Raw genomic sequence first — 23016 nt, 5'->3', positions numbered from 1 at the left:
GGACCCGAGTTTGATTCCCAGCTTGGGTCATTATATGTGCTATGTGCGGAGTCTGCATATTCTCCCCGTCTGTGTGTGTTTCCTCCTGCAGTCTGAAAAATGTGCTAGTTAGGTGCATTGGCCATGCTAAATTCTTCCTCAATGTACTCGAACAGGTGCTGGATTTTCACAGTAACTTCATTGCAGTGTTAATGTAAACTTACTTGTGATAATAATGAACAAACTTTAAAGGTTCCCACCCACATTCCCAAATGGTAAACTATAGAAGCTTGCTACTATTGTATGTCCCTTTCTCTCTCTCAAATCCTGGCAGACTGTCCCCTCTGTGAAATTCAGCAATGTCTTTCAGTAAAATCTTGTAAACAGATCCTATGATGTCTTCCTATGCACCTTTCCTTCAAACCTGATCTTTAGGGCAATGTGAATCCAGGTAGAAATGCTGATTAATTGTCCTTTAGACACCAATTCTAAACTATCTTGGGCATAGTAAGAAGTCTCAACTTCATGTTAAAATCCATCAGGTTTATTTGGAATCTCGAGCTTTCAGAACACTGCTCCTTCACTCACCTGATGAAGGAGCAATACTCTGAAAGTAATGATTCCAAATAAACCTGTTGGATTTTAACCTGGTGTTTGCGACTTCTTACTCTGCCCACCTCAGTCCAACACAGGCATCTCCATATCAAAACAGTTTGGAATTAAGTAGCCGTCTTAAAGTTTAACTGTTTACAACCTGATATCCTGTTATCTGAGCAGCCTATTTCACTGTCAACACAAATGCCAGTGCTGTTGTCTACAGGTGTGAATACTTTGTACCTGCTTACCATAAAACGATCATTAACTTTGAATGATCAAACTACCCAAGTTTACTGTCAGCAGAATTCCGAATGATTCACATGACCCCTTCATTCCTCTACATTACCCTGACTCAAAGACTGTCTGGAAACATAACTACCTAATGAAATCCCACATTAATAGGATTTTGGGGATATGGTGAGAAGGCGATTGATTAAGATTGGCCTATGAGAAAGGGACAGCCTGATTGGCCTAATGGTCTTTTCTTGCTTATAAAAGTTTTCTTTTGCACATCAGTTAAAGGGACATGTATTACTCCAAAGCGCCTATTGTTTTAATTTTGTATGTAGTTTTTGAGGACCCAAATGCTCATGGTAATGATTATTTTAAGAATAAATAGTAAATTCAGACAAGCCTCTCACTTAAACAAGCAGTTTTATGGGCAAAATTCATTGACAGAAATTTTTATGGCTCCATGGCCAGATTGGCTATTTATTATCAATAGTAGAAAGTCTCACAATACCAGGTTAAAATCCAACAGATTTATTTGGAATCACAAGCTTTTGGAGCGCTGCTTCTTCACCTGGTGTTGTGAGACTTCTTACTGTGCCACCAGTCCAACACCGGCATCTTCACATCACATGACCAATAATCTTGCAGGTTTGCAAACCTAAATGTCTAACACTATGAAATTCATTGTTGCATATTTTCAAAGGTTCTTGGACTGATGTTTATTTTATTTATTAATTAGTGTCACAAGTAGGCTTACATTCAAACTGCAATGAAGTTATTGTGAAAATCCCCTAGTGCTTTAGCTATGAAAATGAATTATGCAAGTGATTGAAAACTGGTCATGATTTACATAATATACCAGGCAAATATAGTAGTATTTACTACTGGTCCATCAAAATGGGCTAAACACCAGCCTCCTGCACCCTAAGAATTCTGTGATCATATGATACAATGCAAAATTTGCAAAGTGAATTGTTCCCAAAGGCAGCCGAGCAATACAACAGTGGAATGCACACTGAATAGTGTTGTAACATTGGGCCAGATCTTGTTGGAGGTAGGCATCAAGTGACATGCACCATTAATAGATAGGTTCCTGCATCCTTCAGATCAGATATGATCTGCCAGAAGTGCATGTTTATAATGGCACAGTGAAAACAATGAGCCATCTGAGAGCTTAGTGAGTGATGGAACCAAAATGTGTCCCCCTTAATCAGTGAGATTTATGGATTGAGAAACTAGAATGACGAATAAGAGTGCATGAACCAGAGTCAAAGAGAAATTGAGAGAATAAATGACCTAAGTGGCTGAGATTGTCAAAAAGAGAAGGTATGAAATAAATACAAAAAAATTAAAATCTTTAAGAAGAATTTACTACAGGAATGAGGCAATATTTTGTATTCAAGATTTTAGCCACAGAAGTGGATTTGACTTCACAATTTTCAGGATGAATTTTCCCGTTTCGCCTGCCACGGGAATTGTACTGAGAGAGGAATGGACCATGAAAAGGTCCGTTGACCTCGGGCAAGATTTTCCAGTTTCGGGGTGATCATGGCCGGACAATCTCACCCATCACGTTGTTAAAAAGGAACTAAGTATGAGTGTTAACCTTCTGCAGCAAGTTGAATGGCCAACACCTGTGAAAACCAGCAAGTTCTTATTATCTCAGAGGTTTGGGTTAAACTGCAGTGTGTTTGAGGCAAATGACAGTGCATGCAAATTGAATTTTCATTTTGATTTGAATAATATTATTGACTTCTGCAATTTTGAAATTTAATTCTTATAATGCTCAATTCAGAATCCTGAGGCAGTTGACAAAGCAAATCATTGGTTTTTCATTTTTTTTAGCTTAAACTTATTGGAATGTATTTTGAAAATGTGAGGCATCATAGGACGCATGAAAATAAATGCTTGTCACTTGCATTAAATCAAACCACAGAAGTTCAATTTGCTATTTTAGTCCAAATCAGAAGCTGCTTATTTTGCATTGAAAATCAATTTATCTTTCCAGATTATCTTGACATTTTAATGGATGTTTGGCTTCATTGAGACAATCATACGCTTCACTTTTAAGTGTAACATCTAATTTATCTGCCATAGATGGGAGAGGAATAAAGGTTCTCCAATAGGCAATAAAATATCCATGTTAAGATCATGGGTCTCTTGGAGATTGTCACAAGTTATATTTTGACTACAATGCAATGTCAGCATGAGCTTAGCACCAATGCTTCCGTTATGATGGAAAAATAGTTTAAATACAGAGTCAAGGTTCAGTCTTACAGTGCTGAATGAGACTGTGTAATGTAGTGGTGAGGTGAGAGTTGGGCAAGTTACCCTCTACTTCAGAGTAAGTATGTGCATTGTTAGCCGCTTTGTATTTGAGAAGTCTAGCATCTAACGTATAGCCAAAACAATCCTGAAATAATGCTAGACATCTAATGTAACAGGATAATGAGATATACTTAACCATTGCACGGATCATTTGTTTAATTGAGATGTATATGGGCTTCAGAGAAACAGTTGATGGAATACCACATGTTTGGCTTTTTAGCAGAATTGAAGCCCAGGGAATAAAGCAATGATGCTAAATTGGCTGAGAGATGGCTGTCTATCAGAATTCTTGGCCATGATTCTCCCAAAAGTGTTGAATTGGTGGGAAATCTGTTCTAAGTCCTGAATGTTTTGTCAGTTCAGTTTCTCACCCAAATTTCCGCACTCTGTGCATTGCAGAGGTCTCAGTCATGAGTATCCTTAAAAATCTGAGGGGTGGGGGTGGGGGGGTGGTGGTGGGACAGTCTATTCACGCTGGAGTCTGACAGTTCTGGAACTCTACGCAGGCACAGTGGTTCGGATCTGTCAGTCTCCCCATTCGCTGTCCCTCCACAGCCAGATCACGGCCCCCACAATTCCTGGGCCAGCCCTCACCCCCACCCCCATACCAATGCATAGCCCCCTCACCCCAGCAGACCACCTCCCCCTGCCCCAATCGCTGTCTTCCCTTCATTCCAGATCCCCCAACCTCACCAATCACTTCTAGGCCCTGCCCACAATATGCCCCACCCCTTGGCACTGCCCAGTGCCCACTCGGCTGTGCCAAGGTGCCCTTTGCCCTTGGGCAGTGCTGGGGGCATGGGCAGGCACTTGCCAGGGTGTCCATGCCCAGGGGGACCACCCCCCTCCCGCCTGACCCCCTGGGGGTTGGGGGGGTGGTGGAGGAGAAGGGGGTGCCGATTGCCTCCCCTTCATTCTGGCGGGGTTTCCCACTAGTTCCCTGAACGTGGGGAGCTACTCCAAATCCCACCAGAATGAAGTACTCCTGGCGGGATGTCAGATTCAATTGGGATCTGAAAGTTTCCAGTAATGAACTGCTACACATATTTAAAATACATTTTTAAAGAAATTGAATTGCTTACCTGCCTTCCCGCTGGTTTCCAGTGTGGTCTGGCCAATGACTGTTTTCCAGCTCTGGGAGATGTGCGCATGCATTCCCAGCACATGCGCAAATCCCAGTACAAGCTGGCAACGCGCTTCTCCCATCGTAACCCGCTAGAAAGGTTGCGGGTTGCTATGGGAGAATCGCGGCCCTTGTTTCTGTTTTATAGACTGAAAGGAGGTTTATAGTGAAGATCCCCATAACCTAGTAATGGGATTACACTATTTTTGGTATTAATTGATGACTTGGACTTGGGGATAAAGGGAGAAATTTAAATTTGCAGGTGACACAAAGTGTGAGGAAAAATAGTACTAAATAAAGAGAGCGTAGATGAGAAGTAGACCATTTGGCCCTCTAAGCCTGCTCCAACCTTTGATAGGTTAATAGCTGATCTAGTTGTAGTTTGAACATCGCCTTTCTGTCTGCCTTCCATAACTCTTGACTCCATTACTAACAAAAATCTATCTAAAGTGGCCTGGATAGCACAATGGTGGCACAGTGGTGAGCACTGCTGCCTCACAGCGCCAAGGACTCGGGTTCAATTCACGGCTTGGGTCACTGTCTGTGTGGAGTTTGCACATTTTTCTCGTGTCTGAGTGGGTTTCCTCCAGGTGCTCCAGTTTCCTTCCACAGTCCAAAGATGTGCAGGCTAGATGGATTGGGTGTGGAAAAATTGCCCCTTAGTGTCAGGGTGACTACCTAAAGTAAATGCATGGAATTATGGGGATAGGGCCTGAGTGAGATTGTGGTTGGTGCAGACTCGATGAGCCGAATGACCACCTTCTGCATTATAGGATTCTATATTGATTAAATTCAAAGACGCAATCTCCATTGCTCTCTGGGGAAGAGAACGCCACAGACCAACGGCCCTCTTGGAAAATATATTTTCCTCGTCTCCATCTTATTTTTAAGCTATGTCTCTTAGTTCTAGTCTCCCCCACAAGGGAAAACATCCTCCCAATATCTATCCTATCAGGTCCTCTTAGAATCTTTTATGCATTGATTGATGGGCTGGTGGAACCATCCAAAGGCAAATCGATACATTCTTACAGGAGAGAAACCTCCCAAAGATGTGGGGAAAGAGTGGGAAAATGAGATGAACCAGATTGCTACTCAAAAGAGCCAGTGCATACTCAGTTGGTCAAGTGACCTCCATCTGTGTTGAAAAATACTTTGATACTATGATTTTATGATCGACTGCACTTGTTCTTTGCATTCTTTGATGACGTGAAAAATAGATGGGTAAACTTAAGTCCTAGTGGCAGAGGCAAGATCATTTCAGGAAGAAAAAACATTATTAGCAGTAGGCGTTATAACCTGACTTGTAAACTATTTATTATGCATCTGTACAGTTCTAATTTTATAAGTACTGTATAATATTATGCAAGTGATAGCTACATTGATGAGCTAAAGGATAATGTACCCCAGGTTATAATATGGTCCACAAGGTCTATACTTTGAGACCCTTTTAAGGTTAAACCGCTTTACTTCATTGTGGTGTCTAATGCTCAGATCCCGCCAGTGTTGTATGCATATCCCTATAATTTGAAGTTCTCATGCTCTAAAATAAGATTAAAGGAGGTGCTGTATAAACCAAAAAATTAAATGGCTGCTTTTATTTTTTCTTTTTAAAAGGGTGGCTCTGTTCATTGTGGGGAGAGAGGTTCATGGCCGCATCTACAGGATGAAAATTTTGGGGTCTTAGGTGGAACTGCATTACATCAAATTCTGTGCTACTGGACCATATAGTGGAGCCCCAATGTATAGTAATTGGAGTCCCAGCATGTGGTACATAATGCACAGAATTGCAATTCAGTTGAAATTCTGTGATGACCAATTGTATCACAGGGTGGAAGAAAATGGGTTTGAATCTGTAGCTTTGCCCATTCAGTGAGGAGTCCCCTTACTGCATTGAAAATCATTTCACTTTTGTAGAACACAACATTTCATGAAGCATCTTTCCCACAAAGATACTGAAGGGAGTTGGAATGTTTGTTGAAAGGGTGAATTAGCGCCAGCTCCTGCTTCTGCACCACCTGCACATCACATGCACATTCCCAGTGTCCACATGAGCTAGTTCCACAAGTAAGTAACCAAATGTTCTCATTCCCTTGTGGAGAAAAGAGACTAAGCCAAATATTTAATTTAGAAAATGCATTTGTATGCTAATGCTCCTATCAGCATTTCAGTGTCTGATGTCATGTACGGTTTGTTAAATTTAATGGCCATATTGAATATTGCTGAAATGTATTGATATATTTTTCTTGTTATGGCTTAAATCTGGCCAACAAAACCTACTTTATAATTTGTTGCTGTCTTGTGCCTTTCTGATTCACTAAGCTTTAAATGTTAAGATAACAGTGCTGCAGTGTATTTTCTTTTGTGTGGTTATACTTTCTTTCTGAAATGCAAAACCATTTTCATCATATCTTCTCTTCCTCCATTTTCTGATTTCTCTTTTTGCTGCATGGAGACTCTCTGCTGTACCAGTGTAAGTATTCTTGTGTTTGCAGTCAATTGTTGGGCAGTTGGTTTGTCTTTGTTACTTCATTTGCTTTTGTGTTGCATGAAAGTCCCATGAAAGAAGTCAAGACTTGTGCTTTGATTATTTTTGACTGCGTGCTGGAATGAAAATTGGACTTTTACATCAACTGATTAGTCTGATTGCAATTATTATTGAAGCTTAATTTGCACATTAAGCAATTGTGCTGAGAAACAAAGGATGCTTCTGTTTTTATAACAAAAACAGAAAACGCTGGAGAATCTCAGCTGGTCTGACAGCATCTGTGGAGAGAGAGAGTGGAGCCAATGTTTTGAGTCTGGATGACCCTTCATCAGAGCTTCACCCAGACTCGAAACATTTTCTGTTTTTGTTTCAGATTCCAGCATCTGCAGTATTTTGCTTCAATCTTGTGTCTTTAAAATCTATTTTGATTATTTTTGCATTACTTCTGACAGATCCCTTCCCCACCCTTAAGCTAATAGAATGGACAGGTCACCTTCTTCTAATGTGGAGGACCCTAAAGTAACGTTAAGACAGAAAGACCCGTATTTATATTGCACCTTTGATGACCTCAATACATTATAAAATGCTTCACAGCAGATTAAGTTGTTGCCCTCCAACTTGGGTCAACTGATGCTGTGGGCGCTCAAACTCTCAAATTATTGTACAACAAATGTCCTTTATTGTAATGTACCAAGTTACCAAAAAATTACACTAGAGATCAAACTTTGTTACACACAAAATCACTAGCCTCTGACTTACTTTGTTACATGCAAAGTAACTAACCTTTGGCCAACTCCTTTCCACACATATTAAAAACCCACAAAATATCCACACGTGACTTTAGACTTAGAGATACTACCCATAACGAGACAAACTGATCAGATTTCCTGCTAATCGCAGGCTTGGATCTTGCTTCTACAGTGGTTAATCCTGGATTACTGCTGCCATTGCCTCTTTGTGTCTCTTTTTTAAAGAGGTCCTACAGGTACTGATCATGTTTCTAGTTATGTACTCCAAGAACTAATCAATCACTGTCTTTGTGGCCATGAATATTGAGAGTCATGCCTCTATCAGGGGGTCATAATTCTCTCAGGAATATGACACCCAGGGACCTGTGTTCAATCACTGCCTGCTCAAGGTATAGCAACAGCCACTTTCCAGTCAGATTCTGTGTTTGCTCCATAGCTGCACACCCTGTTCTTTGCTGCTCCCACTTAGCTTGTTACAGAGTTAGCCCTTTTAACCATCAGACTTCATTGGTGTCTTTAATTTGCTGGTGTCTTTATGAATACTCATCAGGCTACAAAGTACTTTTGAATCTCAGAAATGCGGTAGCCAATTTCCATTCAACAAGCTTGCACAAATGACAGACTATCTGTTTGAGATGTTGGTTGAGGGGTAAGTGTTGTCCAGGGCATCAGGAAAACGTCCATATTGTGCTCAAATTAGTGACATATGACCTTGTTAGGGCAAATATGGTTTAACATCTCACCTGGAAGATTGCACCTCCAAGAGTGAAGCATTCCCTCAGCACTGCGCTGGAGAGTCAGCCTAGGTGTCAGGAACTTGAACCCATGGTCATCTGACTCAGAGGCAAGTGTTCTACCACCTAAGCTTTGAATGGACTTTGCATGCCACCAACTTTCATTGGTTGATTCCCAGAAGGTTGACCACATTGACATTTATTCATGCGACACTCTCCTACAGATAGAATTTTTATAAAGATTAGCCAAAACCACCACCTCCCTCCACACACACACACACACACACACACACACACGCACACACCCCCCCTCCACCTCCTCCTCCTCCACCTCTCTTCTCCCCACCCCCCCAGCCATATTTGAGTGTGTCTTTAATCAGGGTTTTATGCCAGTAGTTATCATACAAATAGTTCTGAGAACTAGAAAGTTCCTTTTCAAATTTGCCTTACTAAAATTTAAAACCCTGTCTTGTGATTCTTTCGTTACATTCTCAAACTTAATATCTAATTCCATCATATTATGATGCCACAACTTGATGCTATGATCAACGTGGAAAGACTAAGAATTGGCAACAAAGGAGTTTTTCAGTGATTAATGTTAGATAGTTAAAGACAAGGAATTTAATGAATAAAGCAGATGTGTTGAGAGCACAGGAGGACACTTGAAATATAATATAGGTATTACTGAAACATGGTTGAAAGAAAGGCAGATAGCTGTAGATTGCAGGAAGGTATCACTGGACTGACTAGTCAGGTAGACCGAAAAGAAGCAAATGGAATTCATTCCAGAGAAATCTAAGGTAATGTATTTGGGGGAAAACAAAGCAAGGGAATGCACAATATATGGTAGGATGCTGAGAAATGTGGAAGAGCAGAGGGTCTTTGAAGAACATAAAGTAGAAGGACAAAAGAAGATAAGGTGGTTAAGAAGTTGTACAAAATGCCTTGCTTCATTAGCCAAGACATAGAATATAAAAACATGGAGGTTATGCTAGAATTATATGAAACACTAGTTAGGCCATAGTTCTGGCCACTGCATAACAGGAATGATGTGATTACACTGGAGAGATTACAGAAATTTATCAGGAGGTTAGCAGAAATGGGGAGGATTAATTATGAGAAAAAAATGGATAGGTAGAGTTGTTGGAACAGAGGAGGCTAAGGGCTAATTTAGCTGAGGTGCATAAAATTATGAGGAGCTTGGATAAAGTGGACTGCAAAGAGGGCGATAACTATGGAGCATAGTTTTAAATTAATTGGCAGGAGGATTAGAGGGGAGTTGAGAATTATTTTCACTCATTGAATGATGGGAATCTGAAACTCGCTGCCTGAAAGGGGGGTGGAGGCATAAAACCTCATTCAATTTAAAAAAAAAACTTGGTAGCTTGCAGGGCTATGAGGATATGGGGAAATAGAACTTGTTAAATTGCTCTTGCACAGAGCTGGAACAGACATGATGGGTCAAATGGCCTCCCTCAGTGATCCTATAAACATTTGAAGTGCTGTAACCCAGAAAGCTATGGACCAAGAGCTGAAAAGTGGGATTCAGCTATTCGGTCAGCATTGACATAAGGGCTGAATGGTCTCCTTTGTCTTAATTTTTTTGGTTCAGTAGAACTGCTGAGTTCTTCCAAGCTGTTAGTGGCAGATTCTTCATTTGAATCATAGCTTATTCATTTGTATCTAAAGCTGAATTTTATTCAAAGATCAAAGAAAGTCTTGTACGAATGTAGGAAATGCTAAAATTGGTGCGTCAAATCTCCTTCCATTAGTGTATGTATAAGATGAGAATGCACTAATTCAAACTCTTGCAGAAGGCAATTAATCAAAAAATGCATCAAAGAGTAGATGCAATTAAGTTTTTCACTAATGTTAACTACAGACAGTTAAACCAAGGAATGTTATTGTAATACTGTTAAACATTACCCACAAACCTCTTTTGACATTCATTAAGTTTGGGCAGGGCTTCAGCTGCAGTAGTTCATCTGTGTTTCGTTGAGCCTGTATCCTTCAGCTTCATCATAACTAGAATTAATACAGCAATTTTGGAAAGGAGTTGTTTGGCATAGCATTGACGTATTTTGATGGGAATCTCATGCACACAATCTATTATTTTGAGGGCAACCTTTAATCTGTAATCTTGCTTCATTCTTGCCAATTTACTGCTCTTATCCTCCAGCTGCAGAAATATAATTTAAATAAAATAACTTGCATACATGCATAATACTTATGTCTTTTAGCATATAGTGTTTAACTAAAGTGATTGTACACTATAAAGTCACAATTTAAAAGTATCACAATTGTATCTATAGCTTTGTCCTGGTCTGCCTAATATTTTTCAAGTTTTTAGTAACCAGAGTGACCCATCTGTGGTATTATTTGTATATTCAAGACACCAAAAACCAGGCAGATCTACTGTTAAGTTTTTTGTTAAATGCTGCACTGTCTTAATTTGGCCTTGTAAGTAGCCACATTTGTAAGATGTTAGGGTAGATATTAACAAGAATAACTTCTAGATACTAACAAGAATAATTTCTATAATCTATTCATGTGCGAATACAAGTCACAGCCATATTCAGTGCAACGTAACATTCTCAGTTTGCTCGTTTTTATTCTTCAGTTTGATGAACATACTGGAATCACCAGACTCGCATTGTGATTTCCAGAAGTTCATTCTGAAACACAAATATCCAGTTTTCTACATAGTAATGTGATTTCCTTTCATTAAATTTTGAATTTAAAATTAAGCTTGCAACAAATGGAACATTGAGTTTCTAAACACTAAATTATCCCCTCAACAACTAGGTTATTCAAATTGGAGCATTTGATTGTTCACTTGTATCAGTAATGCTTTTCCATATGATTGAAAAGTGAATTCTTTGCACTCTTATTCTCTCCAATGGACTTCATCTTGCACAGGACGGGACTTACAGTTATAAAAAAATGTGAAAAATTGTGTGCAATGAATTTTCTTTATTGTGTAGCCTGTTTAGTTCATGACATGGTATCTTTACATTTTTTAGCAAGGCATTACCTTAAAGAGGACAGCTTTTGAGTGGCTTGTGCGATACTTTAAATGATTGCTACATGGCCTGGCGTGTGCTTAGGTTATAGGGTTCATTACTGATGTATCAGCCTGGGCTCAACTCAAACTCAGATGTCACAAATTCAAACCTTGTTCCAGAGATCTGAACACTTAATCTCAATTACTTTGCACTTCGGGAAGAAGAGTAATTCTTCCCACAACTTTTAATTTGATGACTGTGACATTCATAACGCTAACCCAGTGAAAGCAATCATATGCATGAATCTTATATTTATTTATCTTCCTTTCTCATAAATTTCCAGACTTCAAACTCCAATCACTTATCTAGACTTCAAGTGCACCATGCCTTTGGCTCATTTTCCTTGAGTTCACCCATAGTGTTTCACATAGTGCATGTTTGGGCAATTTCTCAAATAAGACACATCTGTAACACCCAAAAAAACAGAGGCTGTCTCTTTCTGGTGTTTTACGCTTAAAACATTCTCAAAATGAAACTGGAGTCCTCTGGTTAAATGCTTTTAAATTGGTCAGCACTGACCAGTATTACTGCATGGCACTTTTACTGGAAATAATTTCCAAGCTTGATGATATCCAGGTGATTGAACTTTGCTTCAAATTAGCAACCAATACCCTTAGATGTGGAAGATTATTTTGCAGGCCAGTGACAGGAGATCTGCTACGCTTGTCTGGTTCAGGATCTCAACAGTGTCATATTTGCACTTGCTGTTGGACTCCGAGAAGACAAAAGGCTTTCAATCTATCTTGAACCCATCAGCCTTGAACTTCAGGGTTCAAACAGAGATGTTGCAGTTACTGTGGTAACTCTTTGCTATTGAGGAAAGCTTAGATGTTCTGAATTTCTCACTCTGTGAACTAATTGACCTTTTCAAATCTCAAAACACACAAGATCCATTGTAGCACTCCTCAGAACTTCGATATGAAAGCTTTGCTGTTCAGGTATACAGGCTAACTTTGTTGGATTACTGGCTTTTTATCAAAAGAGCTTAGAGCTAAATAAAAAAGATTTGTATATTAGGGTTAGGTCCATGACTGCAATCCATTTTGACATTGCAGGTCAGATATTCCAACATTTACAACTGCTTCTGGGCCCAGATGACAAATGGCACCTTTCCCGAAGGGACTTGCAGTTGGTAAACGTCCAGATGGATTTGGGTTTATTTGGAAGTTGAAAAGTCAAATCTTTTGGACAGTTAGTGCCCCGCCTGGGATTTGAAACTTATGTTGAATGAACTTCTAGTCATTCCATATGGATTGTTGCATCTTTAAAATGCTCATTGGCCACCTCTTTAAGCCTGCAGAGATGGGGCAATTCATGCAATTCTGTGGTGTCCCTTATCATGTTAATTATTTTAGCAGGGAAATTTTTAGTTTTATATCAGATAATGATTCACTTACCCTAGAAAATGAAAGCTAAAGTTTTATCTACCATCACACGCCCTTTGCATAGAAAATTTGCTGAATTTTTACTTTGTTATTCATTGATCATTTGAAGAGATTGTTCAACATTGTTGATTTTAATATTATGCCATAGTTTTATGTCAATTTCAATCGTATATTTCGGCTGTACAGGTGACTTACACTCTGTTATACGTATGCAGTTCCTTGTTCATGCCTTTACCTCTTGAGCTCTTTCCCTTCCTATTTGGTTGTCTTTCTCACCAGATGGATTTTCAAGTTTTGAATTCATTCAGCCAATCAGTCAAGTGTTTTGTTTTCTTTTGCCTTAGTCTCTGCTACCTCTAATCCAGGATGCAAGGACATTTTTAGTGCAGGGCCCTGATTTACAAGTCTGGGAGAAATGCCACCTAACCAATAGCTGTTATACAGTATCACACTTCTGAAGGAACATTGTCCTAGTTGTTTTCCCCATTTGGTAGTGTGCTTGCTTACGCACATAGATTAAACTACATACCAAAAATGAGGATTACGAAATCCATGATGGAAGATGCAGCATTAAATTCCAGGCAATGCCTATCTGTTCAGACGTCAGATTTTGCCATTAAGACAGAAAGCCCCTATGCTTTCCACTTAGTGTCTCGTGTAATATATGAAGTTTGAATAATCTTTCTAAATAAAAACATACCATGACCATTTAAATTCTGTATGGAGGGGAATGCTAGTTTGAAAGCATATGTATGTATTTGTGATTGAATCATGTCACTGAGTCAGAAAACGCTGAACGTTCAGCAATTAACTATAAAATGTACGCAATTGCTGTTTGTAGAAATGTTACCCTTTTTATCGGTGAAAATGGCTTGTTTGTCCCCATTGCATGTCATTCTAACATAGCAGTTAATATTATGAAAAGTCTCTAGTTTTTGTAAGATTTTTTAAAAAGATTTTTATTTAAATCACACCTTTCATGGCTTTGGCTCTTTAAAGATTTTTGAAGTACAGTCACGGCTGTAACGTATGCATCCTAACAACTAGGCACAAATAGCAATGTGATAATGACCTGTTTATATTTTGAGGTGTTGGTTGAGGGATAAATATTGGCCAGAACAATTAATCTATAATGTCATATCCTTGGCACCAGTAGTTTTAAAAAATGTTATAACGTCTGCAATTACATTCAACCAATACTCAATTTCTGATCTAAAACTGTGTGTGTGATGCAGTAGCAAGTATGCAATATTTAACAATTGACTGAAGTTATGTTTTGTGCGGCAGATGACTCCTAAGTCGAAGAGGAAAAGTATCCACAGCAGAATGCTCCGCCCTGTTTCCAGAGCTTTTGGTAAATGAATAACACATATTCATTCAGTTTTATCTTTCTGTAGAAGTAAAATTTTCAACCCCAAGTTGATTATTGTTCTTTAAATATGGTTTTCAGCTATTTCCATGTGATGCACAGGAAACAGTTGTTGGAAATGTTGTCAGGAAATTAATTAAGTAGATTAAAGAAAAGGACTTGGCAAAAGTCATTTTCCCATGTAATTTTAGGACAAATACTGAGTTGGGAAAGCCATTTGGAATTTAGTAATAGGTTTTCTGAGTTCCCCAGTTATTTTTCTGATGTAACTGGAGTATTTTGTATGTGTGTAAGTTTTAGACGGACAGACGATTGATAGATTTATTTATAATAACTCATGACACGCTCATCAGAAAATATTTTGGTTTTACTTCCTGCTGAAGACTCTGGGGAGCTGTTCGTGTATAAACAGTCCCATCTAGTGGTTAAACAATGAAGCAGTTTTCAGCTGCATTCAGTCTGTTGCAATAAAAGGTGGGCATTTTTAGTTTCTCAGATTTGATTCCTGTAAAAAAAAGAAATCAAATAGTCTGCAAAGAAAAATAGAATACAGCCAAAAGATAAAGATTTTATCTCGGTCTTTTTGAATAAAATAGAAATTTGGATCAGAAATTTTTAGCTGTTGTCTGTCAAATCGTATACTGCAGTACTCATAAAACTAAATGTGCTAATTTCCCTGTTTATGGTTAGTAGATTATCACAAAAATAAATGCAGTGGTTCATGTAGCATCCTTGCAGAAATTTCGCAGTCTGAAAAAAAATTTTTAAAAGTTGCACATTATTTTATACCAAATAAAAGATTAAGAGAAATACAAAATGTCACAATTTTGAGGGCACTGAAATTTATGCCCCAAACTTTTTATTGTAAACATATGGAAACTATTAGGATCAATTTAGTCCCGTTTTAATATATTTAGAAATAGGAATGAAATAAAAAGTTAAATTATGGTAATTGCAACAAGATTGAGATTCCTGCAACCTTCATCAAGGAATATTGTTCCCTCAAGTGGATATGAAACCACGTGAAACTCACTCCATGGCACCTCAGTCACATTGTCTTCTTCACACCTGTGTATAAAAGTTGAATGAAAGCAGCCATTTTTCAATCTTCTGCAGCAATTTCTGCTGTCTTTGCTATACAATGAATTAGCTATTGTGTTTGTGTACTGGAGAGTTTTGCAATGTTTTCTACTAAATTAATTATTGTTACTTAGCTAGTTTACAACTTGCAATCAGTTTTCCGTTCAGGTGTGTTTCCTTGTACATTCAGATATTCACGGCCACATCTGGTTTTTGTTGAGTGTTGGTGGTTGTGGGAAAGGAGACTGGGGGGAAATGTATCATTTGTCTTGGATCTTCCCAATGGACCATCTTCCACCGGCACGGTAGCACAGTGATTAGCACTGCTGCTTCACAGCTCCAGGGACCTGGGTTCGATTCCCGGCTTGGGTCACTGTCTGCATGGAGTTTGTACGTTTTCCTCGTGTCTGCATGGGTTTCCTCTGGGTATTCCGGTTTCTTCCCACAGTCCAAAGATGTGCAGGTTAGGTTGATTGGCCATGCTAAAAATTGCGCCTTAGTGTACTAGGATACTTAGGTTAGAGGGATTAGTTCGTAAAATATGTAGGGATTTGGGGGTAGGGCCCGGGTGGGATTGTGTTCGGTGCAGACTCGATGGGCCAAAGGGCCTCTTTCTGCATTGTAGGGTTCTATGATGATTCTAAACCTCTGAATGATCAGAATGGCTTATTTAAATCTTCAAATTAAAAGAGTTTGAATTTCAATTATTTGAAGATGCACACTGTCAGTCCAGATTGGATAGATAATTCTCATACCAGCTAATCTCGGTAAAGAATAAAGATGTTGAGATGCATTAAAGAAGTTAAGATATTTCCAAATTTTGTCCAGGCGATGAGAGAAATGTAGGCTCCCTCAGGATCAACATAATCTTTTCAATCTCAAAACAAATGCTGCACCCAATTAAAAACGTGATTTAATGAAATTTTATCTCAATTCCTGTGAAGATTACTGTTCTGTTTGCTTTTATTTCAGCGTGCAGAATTAGTGAATGTCACGATATGCTGATAGCACTATTTTTCTTTTCTTGGTATTTGGGCAGTTCATCATAAAGTCATATGAGCCTCAACATCCAGGAAAAAGCTAGCATGCTACAATCTACCATTGACCTCCAGAGTCTTAAGTTGTCTGTTCCTTGATGCCTAGGGAGGGACTGGGTCTTTTGGCTATTCAGTGATTGCCAACTCTTTTGACAACCAATTTCCATAGATTCCCGATAGTGAAGAAGGAGGCCATTCAACCCATTGAGTCTGCACCAACTTTCCAAAAGAACATCACATCCAGGCCCACTTCCCCACACCACCCCGTTCAGCCTGTGCTTTCACCATGGCCAATCCACCCAACCTGCACATCTTTGAACACCAAGGGGCAATTTAGTATGGCCAATCCATCTAACCTGCACAACTTTGTAGTGTGGGTGGAGCCTGGAGAAAACCCATGCCAACACAGGGAGAACGTGCAAACTCTCACATATTGTCAACAAGGTTAGAATCAGACTTGGGTGCCTAGTGCTGTGAGGTAGCAACGCTAACCATTGTGACACCATGCTGTCCTCGAGCTTCTACTTAAAGGATTTGCTTCATATAGGTACAAAAGTTGAATGTAATTTAGTCCCACGGTTTTTGCATCCATTTGCAATGTTAATATAAGCCTTACTTGTGACTAATAAATAAATTTTAAACTTTGGTTTAAAGTGGACATATTAGTGAGAGGCAACATTGTTTTTGTGAAGGGGAGGTCGTGTCTCACGAATTTGATTGAGTTTTTCAAGGAAGTGACAATGATGATTGATGAAGGTAGGGAAGTGGATGTTGTCTACATGGACTTCAGTAAGGCCTTCGACAAGGTCCCTCATGGCAGACTAGATCTGTTGGAGACTTGGGCAGAGAGATGGCAGATAGAGTTTAATCCGGACAAATGTGAGGTAATACATTTTGGAAGGTCTAATACAGATAGGAAGTATACAGTAAATGGCAGAACCCTTAGGAGTATTGACAGGCAAAGCATCTGGGTGTACAGGTAAACAGGTCGCTGAAAGTGGCAATGTAGGTGGGGGAAGGTAGTCAAAAAGGCATACGGCATGCTTGCCTTCATTGGCCGGGGATTGAGTTTAAAAATTGGCAAGTCATGTTGACGCTGTATAGAACCTTAGTGAGGTCACACTTTGAATATAGTGTTCAATTCTGGTTGCCACACTACCAGAAGGATGTAGAGAATTTGGAAAGGGTACAGAAAAGATTTGTCAAGATGATGCTAGGTATGAAGGGTATTAGCTATGAGGAAAGGTTGGAGAAACTTGTTTTGTTCTCACTGGAGCGACGGAGGTTGAGGGGAGACCCAGTAGAAGTCTACAAGATTATGAGAGGCATGGACAGAGTGGATAGTCAGAAGCTTTTTCCCAGGGTGGAAGAGTCAATTACTAGGGGGCATAGGTTTAAAGTGCAAGGGACAAGTTTTAGGAGATGTACGAGGCAGATTTTTTACACATAGTGGTGGGTGCCTGGAACTCATTGCCAGGGGAGGTAGTAGAAGCGGATACAGTGGTGGCTTTTAAGGGGACGTCTTGTCAAGTACGTGAATGAAATGGGAATAGAGGGATATGGTCCCCAGAAGCTTCGGGGGTTTTAGTTAAGTCAGGCAGCATGGTTGGTGCAGGCTTGGAGGGCTGAAGGCCTGTTCCTGTGCTATAATTTTCTTTGTTCAATTCCAACTTGAGCTCATACTCCTCTTATGTGTTCAGACTCAAGATATTGGGTTCAAATCTCAGTCCAACTTGTAATCTAGGAAATTTTTTCAATGAAAACCTAAATAAGCTCTAAATTGTCAGTGTTGCAAATTTTGGATGAAGACAGTAAATCAAGGGGTCCATCTCTTAGTTCAGATGGATGTAAAGTATCCATGTAAAATATATATTAATAAAGAAAAGCAGAATTTTCGGTGTTGTATTTGCAGGTCATATAGATTACCCCTGTTTGGGTTAGAGCCCTGTTTCCAGTTAATGTTAGAGTTTTATTTTACTCCATCATTCAAATTACAAATCTAGTGCTCAGAATGAATCAGGCAAACTCAAGTCCATTCCTTGCTTGCCCCAAAAACCAAATTCAAATTCCAATTAAATCTAATTCAGGGTCCTTGAGAGAGACAGAGAGAAACAAGATCCAAGCTGGCAAGGCATTGCACCCCATCGTGAGCTTTGATCTGATGCTCGATCTTAGCCAGAAAGCCGAGTGTGGCATCATTTTATTCAATAATGAACTCTGAAGAGAAGTTCTGGGCATAAGTTCAGGGCATTATGCCGAAGTCGTTCAAAGGACACAAAGGGCAAGATATAACTTTGATATAGTGCACCCACCAGAGATATTGTCATGTATTAAAACAGTGGATTCACAGACATGCCCAACTATATTTGGAATATATAGGATCCTCATTTACAAGGTGGGAATCATTAATGTTGTGGAGTAACCTATTTTGTGGCACCATACCTTTTGGAAATCCAATAACATTGCAGCTCATCAACTGGTTCCCCTTTATCCAACCTGCTTGTTGCATCCTCAAAGAATTCTAGTCAATTATTCAAACTTGATTTTCCTTTTCAAAATCACCTCAGTGTTTAAGTCGGTTGGCAGCTCACCAAGTTTAAAATGGTCTGCCCCGCAGTATTAGTAGCCTTAACCTGGTGAAAGTGGGATTTTTGCCACTAAGGGATAGGAAGTGCTGGACTTGAGACTGTCCAGCCAGATGACTGGCCAGCGCCTGTTATAGTCCCAGCAGCATTAGCAGCAAGTACTGATCGCTGCTGGACTACAAAGAGTCCAGAGAAGAAGAGTACATGGACACTGGACTTGGGTAAGTCTGAGGCTTTTGGGGAATTCTGGGGTGGATCAGGGACCCTAGAATTGGGTTTGAGTGGGGGAATGGATGGATATAATCTTGGGATAGCCCCTGATGGGAACAGGGCCCCCCCGCCCCCCCCAAAAAAGATACCCCATTCCTTCACGCCATTTGACTCAAGATGGCAAATGTGGCATTTCCCAGCTGCATATATTATTGTGGTCGAGATGGAATGAGGCCCTTAATAGATCTAAGGACTAGCAGGCTGCCTGATGCCTGCCCTGTTGCCTGATGTAATATGGGGGACAGTTCAGGCAGAAAGGTAGGATAGATGTTGACCAAGTGTTTCCCCTTGTTTTATGTGTGTTCCTGCCCAGAAATACACCCACAGGGAGGCTGGTAAAATTCACTCATGTTGATTCTGCCTGATTGTACAATCATTTCTTAATAATAAGAATGGATTCCAGCATTTCCACAATAACAGATTTTTAGACTAATTGGCTCGTAGTTTCCTGCTTTCTGTTTCCCTCCTCCAAATCTCACCGTATTCCCTCTATACCCACGCTCCCAATCCTCAAGATATACAGAACTCTTGATCTCGAATTTTACATTTAAGCTGCTCGTGACACTGTCAAAGTAACAAACATTCATTCTCCACCTGAAAGTAGGTTAATCCTCTAAGTTCATGAAACTGTCAAACAGCCATTCAAACTCCACTTGATTTTTTCAAATCAAAGGACAGGTATGATGGGAGGCAGCTTTATCTTCAGGCCGCCCTCATGGTTTAGGGGATAGCGAGCCCTCCTAAGATGGAATACCCAATACCTTTCTCTTAGCCCACTTGCTGCCTTAAACTCACCACCCCCATCCTGCCCTGCCTCCTTCTCCTAACCTGCCCAGCACCCCAGAATTGCCTGTTTCCAGGGATCCATTGGGCCACCTTCCACTAATAATAATCAGATTGACCAGCAACTCCGTAGGGAAGGGTTTCCTCCCAAGTGAGGGGCAGACATTCCACTGTACTCATTTAGCTCACTTGCAGTGCTTTATCGGGTTAAACCTTCCGTGCTCCCATTATATTCTGCCCTGATTTTGCTTCAGTTGGTGGCGTGTTCAATTGATGTAGAAGATTCAATATTTTTAAAGATTGAGGGTGACCATGCCAATCTTGTATCACCACTGGCTTATCTTAAAATGTGCTCTTCCTCCTGTAGCCAAACTACATTTTGAAATCTCTGCCCACTTGGCTTTCAACTCTCTTGACTTGGAGTTTCTGTTTCTCATACATGCATGTGTGTATTCTTCCTTCATTTATCCCTTTTCCTCCTTCAAACGAACTGTAACCTATATCTAAAGCAAGTTCAAATATGCTTCAAAAGCCTACAATGAGTTTTATGTGTACATAAGGAACAGAAGCTGGAGTATTTGGTCCTTTGAGCCTACTTTGCAATCCAAGAAAGTGGCGGCACGGTGGCACAACAGTTAGCACTGCTGCCTCAACTCCAGGGACCTGGGTACAATTGGGTGATTGTGTGGAGTTTGCATGTTCTTCTTGTGTCTGTGTGGGTTTCCTCCAGGTGCTCTGGTTTCCTCCCACCATGATGTGGATATGCTGGCATTGGACTGGGGTAAACACAGTAAAAAGTCCGACAACACCTGGTTTTAGTCCAACCGATTTATTTGATAGTAAACGCACAAGCTTTCGGGACTAACCCGAAAGCTTGTGCGTTTACTATCAAATAAATCGGTTGGACTAAAACCAGGTGTTGTCAGACTTTTTACTGTGTTCCTCCCACCGTCCAAAGATGTGTAGATTAGGGGGATTAGCAGGTTAAATGCAGAGTTATGGGGATAGGGCAGGGAGGGGATGGAGTGGGTAAGATGCCCTATCAGGAAATTGGTGCAGGCACGATGGGCCAAATGGCCTCCTTCACTGTAGGGATTCTGTGAAAATAATGACTAACCTATTTCAACTCCACCTTTTCTCATTGTTCCATATTAGCCAAAAATTAATCAACCTTTGTCTTGATTATACTAAACAGTTGAGCATTCAGGGTTCCCTGGGGTAGAGAATTCCAAAAATTCGCAACCTTTTGCACAAAGAAATTGCTCATCATCACAGGTCTAAATGACTGACCTGTTATTCTGAGATTATGACCTTGTGTTCTAGATTCTCCAGCCAGGGGCAACGCATCATCAGCATCTATCCTGCCCAGCCCCTTAAGTCTGCAAAGTTCTTAATTGGATCACTAATCATACCTTGAAACTCCAGAGAATATAGGCCCTGTCTATCCAACCCTTCCTCTTGGGACAATCCCATCATTCCAGGAATCAGTCTAGTGAACATGCATTGCATTCCCTCTATGGCAAACATGTTCTTCACTAGGGGGAGAGATCAAAATGGCACACACCAACCCAGGTGTGCTCTCATCGATGCACTGAATAATTGTGCTAAGACTTCCTTACTCTTATATTCCAACCTCCTTGCAATAAAAGTTAATATAACATTTGCCTTCCTAATTGCTTGCTGTATCTACATTTAAACTTCCTGCCCTTTATGTAAAAGGTATTTGTTGTTTTCTTTCCATTAACCAATCTTTTAATCCCTTCAGATATCCCACGAGTCCTAGTTTTGTATAATAACTTCTTGTGTAGCGCAGTGTCTCTTGAAAATCCAATACACGACATCCATTGATTTTTCCCCTTATCCAACTCACTAATTGCATGCTCAAAAAACTCTTAACATGTTGTTGCTTGGTGGTACAAAACCTGAGTATTCCTAAGTCTTGCATTCATTGCAAGAATACCAAATTTCAAAGGAAGCAAGAATTTATGCCGCATGAGTTGAGCCAGTCAGCTCTGAGTAGTCTAGCCATTGCCATGGAGAAGGCATCACAAACTAATTGTTCCCTTGTTTTAGTTAACTAAATTAATTTAGAATAACACAATGCCTGAACATATTCTTTCTGCTTGCAAAGCAAAGGGGCTTACAAATGATTAGTTATAGCTTCTGGCAAGCATATGTCAACTACATTGTAAGCCTGACTGATCATCTTAAATTGGTTGTCAATGTAGTTCTTAGTTTACTCAAGGTTGGGCAAGAGTGCCCCATTGCCATTATGTTTTGAGTTTTGGGTATGGTCAGTGCTCTGCCTATTATGAATGGCCACAGGAACATGATGTTTGGTATGATCCAAAGGTTGTTGGGATGTTCTTGACATCACACAACACTGAAAATCATATTCCACTGTATTCATTGTGAGCTTTCTGACATAACAGCCATATCACATTAATGGAAAATAGCAATCACATTGCCACAGTAAAGTAGCAATGTGAAGTTGCCATGTTGACCTGTTGCTCAAATTTTGAGACTCAAGGTACTCTGAGTAGACAGGGCACCTTTCAAGCTTGATAATGGCAGCCTTATTTATGAGTATGCATGACAAAAGTCCAACAATGATCTGATCAGGGTAGCTGTTATTTTGCAGGATCTCTTTGATGTGCCCAGTTTTGGTCCAAAGCTTGCAAGATGAGCAAACTGCTCCAGCTCTGTTTATGAGTTTGCTGGAGGCCCTGGCAGTTTCATGCATAAATGGTATTTTGCACCAAATGGATGGTTCTGTCAAGCCAAAAAGACGTTCTCCCTACCACAGAAATGAGTCATGTGGACATAATTAGGAACCAGCCTGTGCGTGCAAAACTTTGAAGTAAATGTTTTAATGTCAGATATGATTGTGATGGGCAGCACTTGCTAAACAATCATGGGTGTGCTAAGATTTATACTGACAGTCAATTTTAAATTATCATTCAGACTCACAATGATGCTGGAAGCTGCATATTTTCATGTATAGTTAATCTTCAAGCATATCTTGTTCAAAAGCATGGGGATAAGTAGTTCCCTAATGCATTCTCCATAACAATGTCTCAACCAATCAGAGCTGACTGATCAATCAACATTCTCTTTTCGTACAGCATAAATTATTGCTTCCATTTAAATTGGTACTCGTGTGTCTAACCTGCTGAGTTCAAATTGAAAAGCTTCAACAGCATGTCTTGTCTCTTC

General features: G+C 39.9%; 1 protein-coding gene across 2 annotated transcripts in view; it reads left to right on the top strand.

The window, feature by feature from the left end:
• Window positions 1-23016, top strand: part of carmil1 (capping protein regulator and myosin 1 linker 1) — a 395677-nt gene that overhangs the window by 329824 nt on the left and 42837 nt on the right. For both annotated transcript variants that reach the window (XM_080204317.1, XM_080204310.1), the window contains exon 30: window positions 13964-14030. In XM_080204317.1, coding sequence (XP_080060443.1) covers window positions 13964-14030 — 67 coding nt within the window. The remainder of the gene's footprint in view (window positions 1-13963; window positions 14031-23016) is intronic.

Source organism: Carcharhinus amblyrhynchos, chromosome 2, assembly GCF_965287045.1.
Source record: "Carcharhinus amblyrhynchos chromosome 2, sCarAmb.v2.hapA, whole genome shotgun sequence".
Classification (NCBI taxonomy): Eukaryota; Metazoa; Chordata; class Chondrichthyes; order Carcharhiniformes; family Carcharhinidae; genus Carcharhinus; species Carcharhinus amblyrhynchos.
This window is presented reverse-complemented; position numbering and strand designations above follow the sequence as displayed.